This window comes from Callorhinus ursinus, unplaced genomic scaffold (assembly GCF_003265705.2).
Source record: "Callorhinus ursinus isolate GAN/ISIS: 27379988/994484 unplaced genomic scaffold, GSC_fseal_2.0 scaffold99, whole genome shotgun sequence".
NCBI lineage: Eukaryota > Metazoa > Chordata > Mammalia > Carnivora > Otariidae > Callorhinus > Callorhinus ursinus.
Window position 1 is genome coordinate 54,028 of NW_027397161.1, and position 20,965 is coordinate 74,992.

At 57.6% G+C, this 20,965-nt stretch overlaps 1 protein-coding gene across 1 annotated transcript in view; it reads right to left on the reverse strand.

Annotated features, from left to right (window-relative positions):
* Positions 1–16,127: 16,127 nt before the first annotated feature.
* The window catches only part of MNX1 (motor neuron and pancreas homeobox 1), a 6,675-nt gene continuing 1,837 nt past the window's right edge, over positions 16,128–20,965 (reverse strand). The window contains exons 2-4 of the mRNA XM_025859136.2: positions 20,625–20,964; positions 17,541–17,701; positions 16,128–16,928 (exon numbers count right to left, since the gene is read on the reverse strand). Of these exons, the coding sequence (XP_025714921.1) occupies positions 16,575–16,928; positions 17,541–17,701; positions 20,625–20,964 (855 nt within the window). The 3' untranslated portion in view covers positions 16,128–16,574. The remainder of the gene's footprint in view (positions 16,929–17,540; positions 17,702–20,624; position 20,965) is intronic.

Sequence of the window (20,965 nt, forward strand, 5' to 3'; positions counted from 1 at the left end):
GTGCGCCGCATCGGGAGACGCGTGATGTCGCCAACGGTAACTGGTCAGCGATCGAGGCGGGCTTGGCTGGGATCTGCCTGGCCACTGACCGCTCCTCTGCAAGTGGGGGACAGTGTCAACCTGTCACATCCCCGGTCACTGCAGCCTCCCTGTGGAAGGCAGCAGTCGCTCGCTGTCTGGGATTCTCTGGGTCACAGACAGCGTGGCTGGCTGGTCCTCGGTCAAGCAGGAGGAGCTTCCCGCCATGCGACCTGCCAGCCCTCTGGGCCCTCGCCAGCCTGATTCCCTCGGGGAACATCTCTCAGCCGAAAGAGCAGTGTCTTCTGTTTTCTGCACCGAAGGCTGAGAGCAGGGCAAGGTGCCAGGCCCGGAGCACTACAGGACACCCTGCTGATCCCCACCTCCCGAGGGGCCACTGAAGTCCTTTGCTTGGCTTTGATCCCCGTCTGGCTGCCCTGCCCCCGATTCCAGAGCGCACGTAGCATCCTGATCACGGTTCCCAACAGCAGGCTGGCTGTGGGGGCGCGTCGGATGCCGGGTGGTGTGGTGGGAGTCAACCACAGACGTTTCCTCTCCGATCTCAACCCCTCTGTGCCTCGCTTCCAGCTCTCAGTGTCGTGCACGTGGGAGTGTTTGTTCGCGTGGCTGTGGTGTCTCTGACATCCGTTCAAAGCCTCTTCAGCGGAGGCCCCTCACGAAAGTGCGAATTGTTGATCCCATTCTGCGCTTCCTGGGGGCCTGCCCGGTGCCACCCAGCAAGCCAGGCCCAGGGACACCCTGAGCTCCAAGATCTGGTTGACGTCTGACCAACAAGCCCTGTGGTGAAGGTGCTCCGGATGTGTGAGGGGAGCAGCCAGCCGTGCCCAGAGGCACAGGGATGGAGAGTTTCCCACGGGGAGGAGCCGAGCAGGGCGTTCTGGGGGGTCCCTGGGCACAGAGCCCTGCTGTGGCCTGGCCCCAGACTTGGCAGTCCCACGGTGCACATGGAGCCTGACCGAAGGGCCCCAGTCTCCACGCTGAGGACGTGGGGTTTGGTCAGTGATAGCAAACCATCAAAGGATCATTGGCGAGGAGATTAGGTCCCTGAAGTTGGGTTTCAAAAATATTGGCGGACGAAGCCGGGCTCTGGATGGGCAAGTGGGCATGCTGGTGACAGAGGACGGGCCAGTGAGCGGGTCCTGGTGACCTTCCGGCCAGGTGGGCCACACCGGGCCAGCACAGCAGTGGCAGCAAGGGGGGCGCTTCAGCAGACACCACGGGGGACAGGGCAGCTCAGCCTCTGGCGTCAGGGAACCCCCGGAGGTCAGGGTCCGGGGGGGCGCAGACACACCACCTGGAGGTGGGAGCCCCGCAAGGAGTCAGGCAGCCCGAGGGCGGAGAACAATGCCGGCCGCGGAATTTGGGGCTGTCTAGAACCAGGTCAAAGACACATCCTGCGGACAGCAGGTCACTAACAGCAGAGGCAGCTTCACGCAGACATCGTGCTGGAGCTAAGCACCCGGGGCCCCCCGAGCCCCTCGTGAGACCTCCGTGAGCACAGGGGGTTGAGGACACACAAGCAGGTGCCTCGGGAACGCTCCTGTGCAGTCCAGATGAGTTCCCAACGGTCGGGAGAACTTGGGCCTTCTCAGGAGAGTAATCCCAGCCCGGGCATCGGCGCTTTCCTTTTTCCCACCCCTGAGGTTCTGTACCCCACGCTACCCTGCCGACGCCGGCAGGAGGAGCTGACCACTGCGGGGTCGAGTTCACAAGAAGGGGACATTTATCTTGAGCTCAGCTGGATAAATGATGAAAAATTATGTTTGCATGATAAGATGATGAAAGGGAAATGGGGCCCGGCTTCGAGGGCTCCAAGGGTGCAGAGGTGATGTCAGGCCCAGGGAGGGCTGTGTGGGCTTGGGAAACAATGCCGTGAGTGTGCCCATGGGCCGCCGGAGCCCAGCGGGTTTGACCTTGAGCATGTCCAAACAAGGATGTATGGGCCACTGACCTTCACGGGTTATCAGGACAACGCTTTCCCAGCCCTTCCCTGAAGATTGCCTACTCCCAACGGGGTGTGCTGCTCCCATGCCCCCGCCCCCCCAACCCTGTGCTCCAGCGGGGACCTCGCCCCCGCCCACAGCCGCGGCCCGGCACCGGGGAGCAGCACTTGGGGAGGACGCCCCTCCCAGGCAGAGCCAGAGCCAGAGCCAAAGCCAGGCCAGCCTTCAGCCTGGGCCAAAGTGAAAATGATCAGGAGTATTTAAAAAATTATTCTTTCTAGAAAGTCATTCATAATGGACCGCTCCTCTCATTTTACTGTCAGAAGTGTTTCCAAAGAGGGCACATTCCTCCTCTTGTGTCTGTGTTGGCCATGCTTGCCTTTTCTCGGTTTTGTACGTACACCCCCGTGCATTTGTACCCCCCCACGTGCTGTGCTGGACTCGTCTGCAGACGCGCACCTCAGGACACTCAGCTCCCAGAGCCTCAGCCCATGTCCCCTGAGGATGAGAACGTTCTCCAGGGCCCACGGCACCACCATCACACCTGAGAGCTGGGCGCTGATCAGCGCCGGAGGCTAACAGACCAGCGGCGTGAACGCTGCCTGTGGTTCTGAAGTGAGTTTTCTAGAGCTGTTCGTTCCCACCATCAAGAATACGAAATGAGACAAGATGAAACCAGAGGGAGACAAACCAGAAGAGACTCTTACTCTCAGGAATCAAACGGAGGGTTGCTGGAGTGGTGGGGGGTGGGAGGGATGGGGTGGCTGGGTGACGGACATTGGGGCAGGTATGTGCTATGGTGAGCGGTGTGAATTGTGCAAGACTGACAAATCACAGACCTGTATCTGTGAAACAAATAATACCTTATATGCTAAAAAAAAAAAAAAATACAGTCAAGGTCCAAACGTCACATCTCCTTTCCATTCCTCTTTTAGCGTAGAACACCTCCCACTCTGTTTCCTTGAAAAGTTCGTGGCACTGGACTTGTGAAGAGTCCTGGCCAGTCCGGCACGTAGGTCTGTGAGCCTCGGGGTGAACCCTTTGGGAGCAGTGCTGCGCGGTGATGCTGGGGCCTCTCACAGTGGCGCTGGGGGACATAATCATGACCGTGTCCCAAGTTCCATCACTTAATTCAGGTCAAGGCCACCAGACCTCTCCACAATATAGGTACATTTTTACCTTTGTCATTATTAAGGGAAATTAATCACCAAATTTAAGGACACGTTACAAGGGGAAAAAATGGCAAAATGTGGATTTCCTGTTGCCCACCAATAGTTAGTGGGTGGCTTAGGCAGCCATTTGTCACCCTTGCCAGACTTGGGGGTTGCAAAATGGTCATTTTCTAATTCTGTCCCTCCTCCTACGTTATTAGCTGGCGTTCTTATTTTAAAACGAGTCTTCCTAGTGGAACACCTGGCCAGCTCAGTCAGTAGAGTGTGCGACTCTTGATCTCAGGGCCGTGCATTCGAGCCCCACCTCAAGTGTAGAGATTATTTAAGTAAATAAATAAAAATAAACTTTAAAAAAAGCATGAGCACATAAAATGAGTCTTCCTCTGCTCCTCTCCCCTTATCCTGGATAAGATCAAATTCTACACGTCTGTAGTCTACTAAAGTAGTGACAAGTGATTCCCTGCCTTGTACACATTAAGATGTTACCATTAGCCACAGCGAGTGCAAAGGATCCGTTCCCAGCCCAGTGTACGGGAGCCACCAGGCTGTGGTGGGCTCCGCGGAGCATGGTTCTGCAGTCTTCCAGGTGGGTGGCATGGTCTTCTGCCTGTCAGGGGCAAGGTCCGGCCGGCCGGAGGGAAGGCCTGGGTGCATTGCCAAGCTTCTGTAACTCCCAGCTGCATGGCCTTGAAACTCCAGCATAACTACCCTCCGTGGCCCAATATGTAGGTTTGGGGTACATATTACACCATCAGCACAGTTCTGTATGTTGTGCATGGCCTATTAAAAACAAAGACTAGGCATCACACGGCGCAATCCCACTGTAACGAGGCAGTGACCCTCACGAGACACGGCCCTTGGTCAGTCGCAAGGTACAGAGGGACGCGGTGTGTCAGACCTGGCCGGCACCGCCACCAGCCCAGCTCATGGCCACTTCCTCCCCTGACCGTCAACCCATGGCAGCCTCCCCACCTTGGAACTACGGCTGCTGAGGAAGTCAACTTGCCCTTTATGTTTTCTCTCATTGTGCAGCTGGGTTGGTGGACATCTGTGATTACAGCGGTGATCTCCGTAGGACTCGGGATGGACTCACTAACTGTCCTCATGTCCTCATGCTGACCTTTCCTCCTGTCCGTGAGCTGAGCAGGCAGGGTGACCAGCTCTCCTGTTTGTCCAGGAATCAGGGGTTCTCAGGATGGAGCTCTTTTGGTGCTGAAGCTGGGAAGGTCCCAGAAAGCTGTGAAGGGATGGTCACCCGCAATCCTGGAGATGATGTGCGGCATCGGACAAGGTCTTGGGCAAAATCTGCAGGGATGAGATGGGGCTCAGGGACTGAAATGCAGCATGAGCAAGGGGGAACTTGTTACTACTCAACCAGCCTCACCTGGGGTGCCCGTCGCACACCTGTGGAGCCGATTACCTCACCTGTGGTGCCTGTCACCCGTGGTGCCCGTCACCTCACCTGCACCTGAGAGAGTTTCCAGCAGCAACTCTAGCTCTGTCTCTGTCCGCAGCATTTCCTCCCCCCGCCATCCTAATCAATAACTTGGCCAAAGAGATAGAAAGTGTGCTTACGGGTTTGGCTGACAACCTGACATCGGCAGGAATAAGGGCACGTCTCACTCTTGGAGTCTGTGATTTTATGACCCATGACCGGCTTTATGTCCTTCGGAGGACCCAGCACTGTTAGTCTCCAGGTAGGTTCTTATCTAGACCAGGGAGGTGCCTGTGGACTGAGAGCAGAGCCTGGTTACTTCTCAAAGTGCAGAGGACAGTCTCTAAAGTCATTCTCCTTTCTCAGTCCCCAGTGTGCCACGAACATCATTCCAAAGGTCTGTATCAGCACCTACTTTGTACTGCTTAAAAGCCAATGGATAATCCAGAACATTTTTACTGCCTCTGGGAAAATGATCCTTAATGAAAGTAAAGCAAGTCTTGCAAAGGTCCAAGATGAACCCAGGGTGCTGAAAGGCATCCTCGTTCCCAGAAGGTGCTACAGGTGTGCCAGGCACCCACATGCCCTAAAACCGAGGCCTGAAATTATTTCTAGTATTGTTATTACTTCATTTGCCCAGGTTTGGCCAAATCTCTGATTTCCTAGAAAGAGTGGACTCTGAGCAGATGTACCCAAGGGCATAATTATCAGACAAGATGCAAACGGGCTGCATTACAAATGCAGATTTCCTAGGAAGTGCTTATCCAGTTCTTACTGCGGGGAGAGCAGCAAGTTCCTATGTGTAGGGCATAAGGCGCACTTATTTAACTCATCAAAAATACGACGTGATTATTTGAGATTTATTTTATCCTTGCCCTCAAACTTCTGATTTAGTGAAGGAAGTGCATTTCAAGCCAGGCCCCAGACCAGCAGGTGAAATCCATATAGCCCTCATTAGCACCCTTGCACTTTTTGACTCATATGGACAATGAGATTTTTAAAACACTCTCTGCGTTCTACATCAGATTTAATATGGCAGACAGAGTCTGCTTTTCTACTTTAGCACCTGTGGGACCAACACCGCGAGACCAAGCTGCAGAGGCCCCTGGCGGCAGGGGCTGGGCCTGGGGAAGGCTGCAGACCAGGGGTCTGTCCAGGGACGTGGCCCTGCCTCCCACACCCTGTAAATTCACCAGGAACTGTGTCATAGAGAATCCTGAAATTCAGGACGGGCTTTGGGAGTTGGGCGTGTTTTCTGTCCCACGTGTGTATGAACGGACGTGTGCGCCTTCCGTCCTGTTGACACAGCAATCCATTCCTGTGGAAGAGTTTTGAGCGAGGCCTGTCTTCCCAGAACTGTGGGTCTGGGCCGCTGTGGGAGCTGTGGAAGGAGCCGCGTTGCCACCCATCACTTTCCAGAGCTGCTCCCCTCAGGTGGCTCCTCCCCAGGGTAAGACTCGGTTCCCCGCGGGGGCCTGGGAGGAAGCCCGCTGCTCTGCTCCGGGCCTGTGGCCACCTGCCCGTCTGAGAGACCAGCATTTCCGGAGCTCTCATTGCGGGCTCGCGGGCTTGCGGGCTTGCGGGCCTCCGGGCCGAGTCCCGGCCAAACTCGCAGCAGAATAGAAGCAGGCGCTGGTCTCGAGGAAACGTGTGTTTGGCAGCGATCTCTTGTGAGACAGTCCGTGGTGGACAATCTTGCCACTGCCCCACCTGAGACCAGGGGCCTGGTCCGCCGATGGCGGTCAGAGGGTTTCACATTCCGGCGCGGTGCCTGGATCCTAGGGGGGCTCGTGGGGTCTCTGGTCCCCGCTCATCCCCTCTTCTGCCATTCAGAAGGCTTAGGGGGTGCTCAGGGGGGGCGAGTCCTCAGGTGCGCCAGGTGTCCACCCACGGAGCGCTCCCCGGGCCGTGGACTCTCGGTGGGAAACGCCTTGCCAGCCGCAGGCAGCCTGCTGGGCGGAATCAGAAAGCACTTTGTCACCTGTGAGCATGAGGCCTGGTAAAAGCTAAATAGTATCACAGCACCTGTGATTAGGAGGCAGCTGGCCCTGGAGACTGAGTAACATTTATGAGTAAATATAATTTATTTCTGCTCTCTGATTATGAAGGTCATGGTGGTTTAACCCTGTCGGGCAAGCCTCAGACACATTATCTGCTCAAATAGAACTGGGAAAGAAAACACCGGCAGTCATTAAAAGTGAATTACTTTGTTTTTTGAAGATAGAAGGCCTCCAAAGCCTCACGGTGCGGGGGACGCTGGGGCCTCTCCGTGGGCCACCTGCAAACGGGGAGCTTCAGAGCGAAAAGCTCACAGGCGGCCACCAGAGATTTGGGCAGGTCGTGAGCTCCCCTGGCGGCTTCTTGGAAAACGCTGGATTTTGCAAGCAATTGTGGAAGCTGCCAAGAATGCACTAGGTGGCATTTCTGGCGTTTTCTTTACCTGTGAAACAGAGGAAAGGATTTCTGAGAGCTACAAAATCAGCCTAGATTTCTGGTTTTAAATTTAGCAGAGGACTTGTGTTTCCTGAGGCACGGCCTTTATTTTTCAGAGTGAGATGTTTGGCCAGGGATAATTTTCAGTCCCTCCAGACTTGGTGAACCGTGGCTTCTCCTCACTCCCCAACCCTTGGGCTCTTTGGGGATGTCCTAGTTGGGACTGGCTTATTTGAGCTTCATTTAGAAATGCTACTGCCTGTATCAGAGAAAGGTGGGCGGTGTGTCGGTGTACCGTGGGGGTGGGTGCAGCATCACAGGGGCATAAGCTGCTGAGGAAAAGCCAGGACTGGGGGTTGCTCAAACATCCGGGTGGGTGATGTCAACTTTGCCGAGTTTGGGGAAGAAACCAACTTTACTTATGGGCCCTTTCTATGGGTTCATCTCTATGGACACTGGGAACTATGGGAAGTTTAAAAAGAACCCAAACAGACCTAGAATAGGCAGATTCTTAGAGGCAGAGTAGATATTCCCAGGGGGCTGAGGGAGGGGTTCTTGTTTAATGGGGACAGAGTTTCTGTGGGGCATGATGGAAGAGTTTGGGGTAGACGGTGTTGACAGGCACACAACATTGGGAGTGGATTGAATGCCAAGACTTATACACTCACAAATGATAAAATGACACATATCGTTACGTGTGTTTTACCACAATAAACATAAAGAACCAACACAAACGCACACCTGTGGCAGAGTTTGTTAGTTGTTCCCCAATATCCCTTCACCCCCTTTGTCATCCGGAACAGGGCTAGGCCTGCAGCCAGCCGGGAACACCCGTGTTCCAGTTCCCAGCAAGACTCACAGTGGCCGTGTGAGGAGCGCTTGCCACTTGAAGAGAAAGGGCCAGTTTCTGAACTCCTCGCAAGGATACACGCTTGTTTGCCTTGTCCTCTGCCCCGTTGGCTGGGACATGGGGCCCAAGCGCCATCTTGAACCATGAAGGAGAAGCCATGTGATTAAGATGAGCCACGAGATAATGGGCCTAGGTCCCTGGTGATCGTGGGGCCCCCAGCCCAGCCCTGGGCAGCCTAGGTGCGTAGCAGAGAGAAACAAACGTCTGTCTGTGTAACCCTCTGGTTTTTTTCGGCTCTGCTGTCACTTGAGCCCCCCAGTCCTGACCGAGAGGATAGCTGATGCGGCCTGAGCGCTGATGCCGCTAGTGGGCTCCCGCGGGCCATGCCACACTCAATAGTAACAGTTGAGGCCATGCGGTCATCAGTAGGGCGGTAGCTTTGCAACTGCCTCCTGGATGCTGCCCCCTCCTGCCCCCTGAGGCCCACGGCATAGAGAACATGGATGGCTCAGCTGCTTTCTGTCTTCCGTCCAGCGCCTGGCACACAAGAGTCAATCAATACTACTGGAGTCACGAAGGCAGGGATCCACCAGTGGTCCACGTGGCAAGTAGTAGTTCGGAACCCCCTGACATCCTTGTGTGGGTGTGGCTTGGAAAGATGATGGGGGCCGTGTGGCACATGCTGGATCAAAGAGTGCTTGCTGGCGACAAGCCCCCGCGAACGCCGCTCAGCTGATCTGGGGAGAGGGGCTCAGCCGGACCTGTGCCCGTGGGCCACACGTCTCCGCACCTACCGGCCAGCCTCTGCACCCAGCTGGCCAGCAAGCATTCGTCGAGGCTCTGGCCACATCACATTCGCAAATGTCGCACTGGTCAGACAGGATTCATGTTCCCGTGCAAGGCAAGCGGGGAGAGGACCAACCAGGCACCAGGGGTGAACCACTGGCTGCCAACAGCATCCCCCTTGCTCCTTCTGTGTCTCTGCTGACGGGTCCCAGACGCAGGGTGGGTGGGGCCCTAGGTGCACAGGCCACCGACAGGCAAGCCCAGGAGGGCAGCGAATGGAGAAGGGGGGGTCCCACCAGCAAGAGACCACAGGCTCCAAGGGAGACAGCAGGAGGGGAGTGGGTGTGACTGACTTCCTCTGTGTGCGCGCTGCCGGGTCTCTACAGCCTCTGTGAGGCGGGCGCTGCATTCCCCACTTGACAGAGGACGACCTTGGGGCTCAGAGAAGTGAAGTCACTTGCCCAAGGCCACCCAGTCGGCGTGTGCTGAGCCCGGGTTTCACCCCACCTCTGCCTTCTGGCTCTATGTACGACGACTTCCTCCCCGGCACGCACCCCTGCACTTCCTCCCTCCTCCCTTTACCCCTACTACACATCTTTTCCCAGACTCTCCTGAGCTACAACGGCCCCAGGAGGGCTTGAGAGTGTGCTCTGTGTGCCACATGGGTCCGGAGAGCTTGGGCTGAAGAAGTACACATGGGGGGTGGTATTCCTCCGTTGGTTCGACGACCCCGGGAGCCGTGTGCGGGGCCCGCGCTGCTATAAGTGTCCAGTAGTGTCCAACCCTCCCCTCACTCTGGGAGACGACGACTGATAGAGCCCTTATTCTTCAGATGGGGGCACTCGGACTCAGGGCACAAGGCCCTTGCCCCACCTGCACTTCAGGGGAGGCCCGATGCAGGCCTGGGGCGGGCGCCCTCTGCGCAGGGCACAGAGACCTCGTCTGGGGCCCAGCGACACTGGATGGGGGTCAGGAGAGTGACGCGGACACTCGGGCAAAGGGGGTGCTGCGCAGGTGCCTGGCAGGGCAGAGGGCATCCGCGGTCCCTGAGTGTGCAGTGAGGGGGCATTGTCCACGGCCTGCTCTCAGTGGCACACGGCCTGGGCCCGGCATCAGATCACTGGGCCTATGCGCCCTCTTCCGGAGATCTTGCCAAGTCTCTCAAATTGGCGGTGAATCTTTTATGTGAAAATTTTGTTTTTTATTTTCTAGAGCGCTGTCAAATGTGTGAATTATTAAAATTAAGAAAGTATGCACCTGGGGCGCCTGGGTGGCTCAGTCGGTTGAGCGTCCGACTCTCGGCTTCAGCTCAGGTCATGACGTCAGGGCCGTGGGATTGAGGTCTGCGGTCCGCGTCGGTGCTTCACTCAGTGTGGTGCTGCTTGAGATTCTCTCGTTCTCCCTCTCCCTCCGCCCCGTCCTAAAATAAATAAATCTTAAAAAAAAAGAAAGTATGCACCTAAAACTAAAACAATGTTATATGGTCAGTTAGATCTCAATAAAAGAAGAAAAAGAAATCACACATGTAATCTATTTCTCTCTCAAAATCCCTGTTTGCACTGCCCACATGCCTCTCTATTCTGTGCTCTGGAATATTTACTCCGGCAGAAGGGTTAGGAAGCGAGCATGTGGTGGTCTGGGCACTGGATCAATGTCCTGCACGATTCCTCAAGTCCTCCGATCCCTCACACCCTAGCCACCGAAAGGAGGCAGGGGACCTACAACCTGCCTCCTCACACTCCCATCAATGTGGCACACCCAGGTCTCGGATGAGGTTCCAGGTGGCGGCTGCGGTCCCGGAGGACTGTGCTGAGCACTCCAGACCTGCCTTGGCCCTACTTTACCATGATTTACAACCTTGCACATAACCTCATGTATTCACGCACCTTTTACTTTATATAATTTATGTATTTATTGTTTGTTATTCTTCTCTTCCCCATACAATGCAACTTAGGAGGATGGGGCTGTTTTGCTCACCCGCATATCTCAGTGCTTGGAACGAGGTCTAACTTATAGCAGATATTCTAAAAAGTCTGGTTGAATGAATGACTGCCCGTGTTGGCTATTATCATCTGTTCTGTGGCGGAAAAGCCTGCAGTGTCACACAGGCACCTGATCCGAGGACATATATGGGAATGTGATGACCACCCCCCCAGAACATTTCATCACCAGGGTGGTAAAAGGTGCTAAGGACATGTTGCAGACCCAGGAAAAAAAAATTTGCATTTGCTTTACAGATTTATCTATTTTAAAAAATAAACTGCAAGTTTCCTGTCATGGTGTTGGCCTATTATATAAAAAATAAAAATAAAAACCAACCAACCAACCAGAGCCCCGCAGCCCCAGGCGTGGGCCTCTGCTTGGGAGGACGGGCACCCGGGACGCAGTTTGCAGGAGGCAGCTAAGCCTCCCTGCCGGGCCGTCTGCCTGGAGCGCACCACCCGCTCCGGGGAACAGGGCCGCCCTTCTCTCCGCACTAAACCTCTCCCAGACGACCCTGGTTCTCCTTTTTCTAGGTCTTATTTCACGACAGAACGGGAAATTTTATGCTTGGAAGAAAGGATATTAATAGGGAAGGTGGAGGGGAATAGTAACCAACGACAGGAAACCAGACATTATAATGAAAATGGGTGAACTTGGAACCCTAACCTCAGGCACCGTTCCCTGCTTGTGGAAGATCCTTACTCCCACGGCCTCTGCCCCGCACCCCCAGACCTCGTGGGAGCGTCTCTGGCGCCCCTTGCACAGCCTGGGCTGGCGAGGTCGGGACGGCGGAGCAGCAGGGGCGACCCGTGACCGCATCCGGCGCAGGGCGGGAGGGCCCCCCCACCCCCCACCCCCCACCCCCCGCGCAGGACCTGGCACCGCGACCCCACCACGGCCCGCTGGCCCTCCCGCCCCCCGCGCCCCCGGCCTGACCCCGCGCCCCGCCGAGATAAGGCGGCGGGCCTTTGTTCCTCCCCCCAGCTGGGTAAACCGCGCCCGCCGCCCCCCGGCCGAGGCCGCCCGGGGTGGGGGCACCCTTTGTCCTGCCCGAGCGCGGGCGGACAATGGCCCGGAGGAGCCGCACATTGTCCGGAACCTTGTGTACACCTGGGGGGCGGCAGGTGCGCGGGGTCGGCGCGGGGCCGGGGGCGGGCGGGGGAAGGGTGGTGGGTCTAGGGGCGCGGGCCGCGGGGAGGGGTGGTGGAGGGGGGAGAAGACCCGCCCCCACCCGCCCCGCCCCAGCCCGCTCGCGGGGGGCTCGAACGGTGGGCCCGGACCAGAGAGGGGGAGGGGCTTTCTTGTTGGCATCCAGTTGGGGACACACCTGGCGCGTGATTTACGAAGTGAAAGTGTTAAACGAGGCCACCAGCTGGAGGCCCGACCCGGCTTTGTGAGTTTTATTAGGTGCCCTATTATGGAAAATAAACTTTAATCCGACCATAAAAACCAAATCTGAAAAACATATTTGCCCTTGTAGTCTGGAACAGTGCGGCGTTCTTGGCGGAGGTCACACCTCCGAAGGGATTAGTTTTATTGAGGGAGACACAGTGCGCCGCAGGACTTTGATACGAGACTGGGGGGGCCGCGCACGTTTGCGGGGAGCACGCCCCCACGTCGCCCACGCCCTGCACTGGCCCCGCCCTGCGGGTCCTGCCTCGCCCCGCCCCCCAGCGGTACCCCCTCCGCCGCCCCCACCGCGCTGCGCCGCCCGCCGCTCCCCGCCCCAGGAGCTCAGTCCCGGCCTGGCCACCCCGGGACCCTGGGCTGGAGGGGGTGGCGCAGGGGACGCCGCAGGGCTGCGTTAAGCCACAGACCCTGGAGGTGCTCCGTGGCACCCGCCTGGAGCTCGGCGCCTGACGCTCAACAGCGCAGCCTCGGACGGCCCACGCCCTCCTGCTCTGGTCCAGGGGCTCCCCTCCTGTGCCTTCCCTGTGATTTGGATTTTCCACAGCAAATCTGTCCTATCTTGGAGGGAGGGAGGGAAGGAGGGAGGGACGGGGCGGGGAGGAGCGGGAGGGAGGCAGGCCTGTCTTTGTTTTAACCGTCCGAAGTGTCAGTACAGTACTGCTAACTGTGGTTGGGCAAAAGATCTCTAGAATCTTTTCGTCTCCCAAAACTAAAACTCTGTACCCATTGAAAAACTCCTTCCCCCCTCCTCCAGGCCCTGACAACCACCCTCCTACTTTCTAAGAGTCTGACTTTGAGTCCACTTGTGAGGACAGTTATGCAGTATTTGTCTTTTTAGTGATTGGCTTATTTCATGCAGGATAACGTGCTTCAGGTCCATCCGTGTGGTGGCAGGGAGCAGGGTTTCCTTCTTCTCAAAGGCTGAATAATATTCCATGGTGTGATATATTCCATTTTCTTTCTCTCTTCAACTGTGGACGCTTCCGTTGCTTCCACCTCCTGGTCGCTGTGAACACTGCTGCCCAAGCATGGGTGTGCAAATCCCTCTTCCAGATCCCATTTCCAGTTCTCTTGGCTACACAAGGAGGAGGACCGCTGCATCATATGGTGTTTCTAGGGGTGTTTTTGTTTTGGTTTTTGTTTTTGTTTTGTCTTTGAGAAAGCTCCATCCTGTTTTCCACAGTGGCTGCCCTATTTTACATTCTTCCCAGCAGTGCACAAAGGGTCCAATTTCTCTATATCCTCGCCAACACTTGGTATTCTCTGTTTTCGTTTTTTGTGATAGTCGTGGTAATGGGTGTGAGGTGGAAGCTCATTGTGGTTTTGATCTGCGTTTCCCTGGTGCTGGGTGATGTTGAGCGCCCTTTCGTGTGCTTGTGGACCATGTGTGTGTCCGCTTCAGAGAAATCTCTCTTCAAGCCTTTTGCCTTTTTGTAAATCGGATTCTTATTTTTGTTGTTGAGTTGTATGAGTTCTTTATACTTTGGCATATTAACCCCTTATCAGATATATGATTTACAAATATCTTCTCCCAGTCCTGGGTTGCCTTTCCATTCCGTTGACTGTTTTCTTTGCTGTGCAAAAGTTTTCAAGTCTGATCTTATCCCATTTGTCTATTTTTGCGTTTGCTGTCATAGAAAGTCTTTTAAGCTGATCTGGCCAAGCTGACTTCCCTCCGCGGCTGGGTGGTGGAAGGCCCACCTCAGAAGGAACAGACCCACCTGCTCTAGGGTCTAGTCGTTTCTGCACTTCTCAGACTCTGCCTATTAAATCTTCTGTAGAGGCCTGGGACCCTGGGCCACAGCTCTGCCAGGACTGCGGGCTGTCACCTGGAAGATACCTGCAGATTGGTTTCTTTGTAGCAAAAAGGGCTTTATCCACATCCTTTGTACATGCTGGAGACACTCGCCAGGGCAGGTGCCTCTTTTCTGAGAACGAAGGAGACTCTCCCACTAGGGCGAAGAGAAGCGGGCTCAGGATCCGGCTCTCAGCAGGCAGCGGGTCAGGCTGGGTGGGAGCCTCGCTGGGGACCCAGCCCCCGGGCTGCAGCGACCCGGCGCCTGCAGGGTCCACACGGCGCACCCTAGCTCGGGTGGAAAGCCGGGAGGCCCACGCGATAGCCCTGCGGAGCGTGGGCTTGTGTCCCCCTGGGCTCGGGCTGCGAGGACCTGACTCCAGGTCGTGGAAACAGGGTCCTGGTGGGGGGGGGGGCTGCAGAGCCTCTCACCCCCCCACCCCCGCCTCGCGCGGTCAGCGGGGTGGGGGGCGCGCCCCGCGAGGCGGGCGGAGCAGGGCCTGGCGGCCCTTCATTAGGCGGAATGAATTGTTCGCCGTGCCCGGAGTGGGTGAGGATGAGCCAGTGATTATATTTAAATTTGCTATAATTGATTTGGGGAAGAGCTACTGTGACAAGAACGAATTGATCATTAAATTTATTAGCGAGATAAATTCCGCCGCGATTAGGCAGCTGGCTGCAGGCGCTGGGGCCGCGGCGGTCGGGCCTTCCCGCCGCCAAGTCCCCGCGTCAAAGCCGGGCTTGCTCTGCGCGCTGCGGCGGGGTCGGGACGCACGTCTGCCTTCAGTGCTCCGCTTCCCCGCGCCCGGGCCGAGCCGGCCGCTCCCGACCTGCTGGGGCTTCTGCCCCTCGGGGGGAGGCACCCCAACTCGCAGGCCCCGCCACCGGCCCCGGCTGCCCTGCGCCGAGGTGCGAGCCGGTCGAGCAGGGGGACGGCTCTGGATTGAAGCCAGCCGGGGAAGAGATTGCTTCAGGCTAAACTGCACCAGTGTGTCAGAAATTAAAGCGCCATAGTCGCGGACTGCAAAGGTTTGGTTTGGTTTGGGGTTTTTTGAACCCCAAAAGGCATCTGTCTTTCTCTCCTCTCCCTCCGCAGCCGCCCTCTAGTGTTCCCACCTGCTTTCTCGGGGCCCTCTGGCTATCCCACAGTTGCAAACCCAGTCCCCGGCCCCCCAGAGCACCTTTGGACCGCGAGATGGCCGAGGCCCGCGCCCTGCCCACAGCTGCTCCCGCCGGCTCTGGCTGCGCCGCGCCCGGCCTCGGCTGACGTTGCATTTTATGGACCGAGCCCGGGGTGATAATGAGCGGCCAGAGAGGACATTAATCTCACCCCGGCCCTGAGGTAGAGGAGTGGCCCCGCTGGCCCGCGGTAATCACCCAAATGAAACGCCTGGCCCTTCTGAACTCATTTATCAGCTGGGAGGGGGGCGGGGAGGGGGCGCGCAGGAGGAGGGGGCGCGCAGGGGAAGGAGGCACACAGGGGGAGGGGGCACAGAGCGGGAGGGGGCACGCAGAGGGAGGGGCGCGGACCCGGCGCGCAGCGGCCGGGGAGGAAAAGGGAGAAACCGAGGGACGGAGGAGCGCACGAGGGAGGGAGAGAGAAGCCGCGCGCCCTGGCCGCCTAGTTCCTCTCGGCCCACGGGCGGCCCCGGACCGTCGTGGGCGGGGGAGGGGAGCGGCCGGCGCGGGCCCGGCGCGCAGGTGCAGCGGGGCTTGTGTGCAGCGCATGGCGGCGGCCGGCGCGGCCGGTGATGGATGGCGCCCGCGGCAGAGGTTGATTAACCCGGAGCCACGGCCGCGCTGGCGGCAAGCGATCCGGCCGCCCGCTGCTGTCCTTGCGGACGCCAGGAAAATCATCTCGTCGTTTCAAAGCTTATTTTCTGAAATATTCAGACAGTGTGTTTCCACGAGCGCCAGTGAAGCATGATCCTCAAGGAAATGAAAAGATAAATACTCGGAATCCAAAGTCACTCTCCTGAGATTCACGCATTCGGACGCGCGCTGACACCTGGTCTCAGGTATTTTTACGAACATGTCGCACCTAGGCCTCCCCAGCGGCGGGAATCGAGTTCCCCGTCCACGTCACGGCCCAGAAGAGGAGGCGTTCCTGACACCTGTTTGCCATATTCTCATTTGCACCTTTCGCTGTCAATTGCGGAATACACCCCCCCATCATTTCAACAACAAAAATAGTACAGTGCGCTTTCATAACTCCCTCCCCAAAGATCTGCGCTCTCATCCAGTAAAAAACCAATTTATTTTACATTCCATCGTGGGCGATGGGAGAAGCTAAATAATAATTTAGCATGCATAAGTAGACGCTTCTTTATATATATATATATAAATACAATATACAAAAATACAGTACAGTTTTGAGATTTCCAGCGGTTTGAATGCTCATGACATAAAGTTCCCCCTAAGATAGGTAAGCACAAAACGTTTTCCCTTTTTCAATACTCAGCAGAATGGCGATTCCGGCGGAGAAGGCTTCAAGTTTTCCAGGTCGTCCAGCACTGTAGGTTCCCGCCTTCTCCATCGGGAAGAGGGGAGTGGGAGGCTCCCCCTGGTCGCGGTCAGCTCTTCTCACAAACACTACGCCCCAACGCTAACCGACGTTAAATTAAAAGAACAGGAGTTCCAGTTTGAACCCGCTGGGCCTCCCTCTCTCTGTCCCAAACGGGCAGCGCCCGGCGGCGGCGGCGGCCTGGCTCACAGGCCTGCGGGGCCCCTACTGGGGCTGGGGCTGGTGCCCGGGGCCCCCGGGCCGGGGAGGCGGCGAGTCGGCCTCGGTGGAGCAGTCGGAGGACACGGCGTGCGTGCCGGCGCCGTTGCTGTAGGGGAAGTGGTCATCGTCCCCGTCCTCCTCGGGGTCACTGTCCCTCAAGTCCCGCAGGTGGCGTCCACTGCCTTTGTCCCCAACCGCCGGCGGCCCCAGCAGCTCCTCCCCTCCCTTGTCCTCTGCGTTGCCACCTTTGCTCGCGCCCCCGCCACCCTTCTGCTTCTCAGCCTCCTGCGCCGCCTGCTCCTTGGCCTTTTTGCTGCGTTTCCACTTCATCCGCCGGTTCTGGAACCAGATCTTCACCTGAGAGCACAAGAGGGTGTGAGAAAGCGGCCCCTCCATCCCCACCGTCGGTCTCTCCGGAGGCGCCCAGCTCCTGCGCCTCGCCGGGTCCTGGCCTCCCTCACGCTGCACAGGAGCGGGCTTCAGAGTAGGGGACACGGCCGCTCCAGGGGGAAGGGACTCCCCACCCCCTAGGCATCAGCAAACCCAGGTGTGGGGCTGGGGGACTCCACGGAAGCTCAGACTGCGACCCCCGCTGCCGGATTCCTGCCCTTTAATGGGGGTGCTCGCCCACTGCCCAGGAAGGGCCAGACCAGCTAGTGTCCATATCTGTAAATCTCAAGATGTTCCCTCTCTTTCTGGAATAAGATTTCTCAGACGTGGCCTGAGAACCATGGCTTCAGAATGGGGGAGTGGGTGGCAGTGTCCTTGAAAAGCAGATTTCTGGGTCTGACCTCAGCCTACTGAATCGGACCGCTGGGCTTGGTATAGGAACCCTAGCGGGGCAAACGCGAACTCTGCCTCCGACATTAGCCGTCCCCCTAAAGTCAGGAGGTGCTTCTCCAGGTGCCAAGAGTGTCCCCTAGGAGGCCAGCTTGTGTTGAGGTGGTGTGGGGGGAGGGGGCGCTGTACCTGGGTCTCCGTGAGCATTAGCGACGTGGCCACCTCGAAGCGCTTGGGCCGCGACAGGTACTTGTTGAGTTTGAACTGGTGCTCCAGCTCGAGGAGCTGCTGACTGGTGAAGGCTGTGCGGGGCCGCCGGCACTTCCCCAGGAGGTTGGACTGCGCCTGGGCTGGGGACAGAGAGGGGCGTGAGGCCTGCAGCCTGACGCTGTCCTCCGTCCTCCGACACCCCTACCCCGGCCCCCCAGCGCCACCTCCCCCAGGCCGCCACCTGGCCCACCGGCCCTGCCAAGTTGCTGCTCTTCCTTCAATGTCAGCGCGCTGTCCCCAAGGGACCCAGTGACCAGAGGAGGCCCTGGAGGCCAGGACCTGGATACCAGGTGGAGCCATGCGGGTTTGGGTTTAAAGCGACTCAATTTTTTTTTTTTTTTTAACTCAGGGTCTGGGTGTTCTGATTAAAGATAGCCTGTCACCTAGGGCAGCCCTGTCCATCTGGGGGGTGCGGGGCAGGGCAGAAGAACTTGACAGACAGGCAGGACGCTGAGGCATAGCTCCTCTCCACTCCTCACCCAGCACCCCACCCCCAAGTCAGCCTCAAATCCAAACAGGTCTCCGGAATTACCAGTCCCATTTCCTCCCAGCCAGCAAGGAACTGATGCAGGATTCCCACCACCACCTCCTCAACTACAAAAGGAGGAGGAAAAGTAGGGCAAAGGCAAAGAGAGAAGGAAGGATGGAGAGGGACACATCTCGGGCCCAAACGTGTGAGTTCATCACACTCCCCACCGAAGACTCTTCTTGACAGCCCCGCCCCCGTTGCCGAGGGGCAAAGCCCAGGGAGCCTGGAAGCCTTTCCAGGACAGTTCTCATTTCGCCAATCGGAGGCCAGGCAAAGGGGGGGATCGGGCTTTCTGAACGTCCAAGGAGGTCCCTTGGCTGTATTTACATAATTTCGCACGGTTACATCACAGAGAATTTTATGACCTCAAAAACCGAGACTTCCCTTGATTTCCCAGGAGCCTTACGAGTGTCAGACAATAAACGAGAGGATAGAGAAGAGGGCAGCCCAGCGGCTGAGCTCAGGCCCCCGGCGGGCAGTTTGCTTTACGGGAAGGCCCACGCCCCCAGCTTTAGTTAAATGAGGCCCCAATTCCCAACTTGACAATACATTAGAACTTTAATTAAAACACTGACTCCGGAGGGACCATTGGGGAAATGCCATCCAACAGCAGAGACAACCAATTAGAGGAAACCAAACAGGTGTTCCAGCGACAGAGGAGGGACTCTCAGAAGACATTCCGGCATCCTGGCCTGTTTATTATCGCCCTTTTAGGATTTGGTATTTAGATTCCTTCTCTAAACTTAAAGCAGGCTGGGTTTTATTCTGCTACCTGTAGGTCAAGATTAGGAATCAGGGATGGGCAAAAGGGATGTGACTTTCACCAATTTTCTGAGCGACCTTGAGCTCCACACCAGCCCAGGAAACCATGGAGGGGGGGCAGGGAGCCCAGAACCCAGTGCCCAGGGGCGGTCTGTGTGGAGGCCCCCACCCCCCTCAGTGGGAGCCTAAGCATCCCAGGCTCTGGGACATGCAGATCATAAGGAACACCCATGGGTGGCTTTCCATCAAAAGGGGATTGTTGGCTCTGCTCACAGCCAGGTCCAGGAAGAGTGCCTTGGGTTTGGCTGACCCGGGAGCAGCAGGTTCAGATATGTCCAAAGCTGCGGCCCCAAACTGAAAGGTGAGTCCAGGCTTTCCCTGCTGCAGATCAGAAGGGGCTGACTTCCACCTGGACAGGCTGGGTGGCCATTAGGGTCTTCTGGGAGCTGAGCTGGAGAAAGCCTGGGGTGGCTAGGGGCAAACAGTCCGCAGGCTGGGATTTTCTCACCCGGCTGTGACTTCTCCAGCTCTCAGGCCCCTAGCTTTTCTCTGTTTAGTCACAACCATGGCTTCTAGCAGAGGAATCTGAATTCTGTCAAGTGTTTATTTTTGTTTTCCTTTTTGCTTTTTCCCCTCCTATGCCTGCATCTCCCCAGTCTAAACACTTCCACTCAGAAGGAAACAATGGGGTCTCTTTGTTTGGGTGTTCTGCAGCTGAAAGCATAAAGTCTCATGCATCACCCTCCGTGTGGAGCCCGGGTGGGGCGAGCAGAGGGGAGATCCAGACTCCCCAGAGTGCCAGCCCAGTGTGCCCGCCCAACGGGCCAGGAAAGTCCAGTGGGCTCAGGCCTCCCGGAGGCGTACCACCTGCATGGCAAGCATGCTGCCCACAACCCAGCAGCTCTCAGACTGGGGGTGGCCAGCAGTCCCTCGCTCCTGTCTTGGTGAGGGGTTCACTCTGTGTTGGGTGCCTCCGATTCTGGCCGGGCACCTGCTACTTAGAGTCCCTATGATGGGGTTCGTGAAAGAGGCACATCCCTTCTGCAGGGGCGTGCCACCGCTCTCTTCAGGTCAGGACATCTGCCTGCTGGGCATCACACCGGGGACGAAGCACCCATACAGAGGCGGGCAGAACCCCCGCAAATGGCCAGAGCATAGCCAGGGACCTGGCCGTGCGGCCCTGGTCTCTCGAAGCCCATTTCTTGTTCCCTGCTCCTGAATCTCTCCTCCTGGGAGGGACTGGGGGGGGGGGTCTCTCCAGAACCATAATGTGTTACCTAAGTTCGTTTCTCTGGAGATAAGCCCCTGGTTTAGGTGGCCTTGATCCCCAAGCCAGCCTAACTTGGACGCTCTTTGCCTCGCCTTCCCCCACCACTTCCTTCTCCTCTAGCCTGCCGGTTAATGATTAGATTTTAGTCTCACACCTCCAGCTGCCCCTTCCCGTTAGGAGAGGAAGAGAAAGCAGGGCCCGCGCGTGGCCATTTTAATAATTCGCTGCCAATGCCACAGCGTGCAGTCCGCATAAGTCTTCGCGGGCCCCGGGCGGAGCCCAGGCGGCTTCTCGGCCCTTCCACCGTGCTCTCAGAGCAGAGAGCAAGGAGGAGGTGGTGCCGGCTGGAGGAGGATGCGCGGGAAAACCGTGTGCCAGGACTCCCCCTCCCCCATTTCTTCCTTCCTTCCTCCCCAGGCCCCGGGGGCCGCTTGGTACTCACAGTTAAAGTCGGGCATCTTGGGCAGGATCATGCCCGCGGTGGACGCACGCAGCCACTGGTCCAGCTGGAAGGTGCCGGCGCCCAGCTTGATGGGGTCCGCGGGGTGCGCAGGGTGCGCGCCCTGCACCTGCGGGTAGGAGTAGGAGAGCGCCGGGTGCTGGCCGGCCAGCGCGGCGGCCGCCGCCGCCGCCGAGTAGCCATAGACCGGGTGGCCGTAGAGCGCCGCCTGCGCGGGGAGGCCCGCGCCTCCCTGCGCGCCCCCGGGGTGCAGCCCCAGCGCCAGGCCCCCAGCGGCGGCGGCGGCGGCGGCCGCGGCGGCGGCGGCGGCCGCGGCGCCAGGG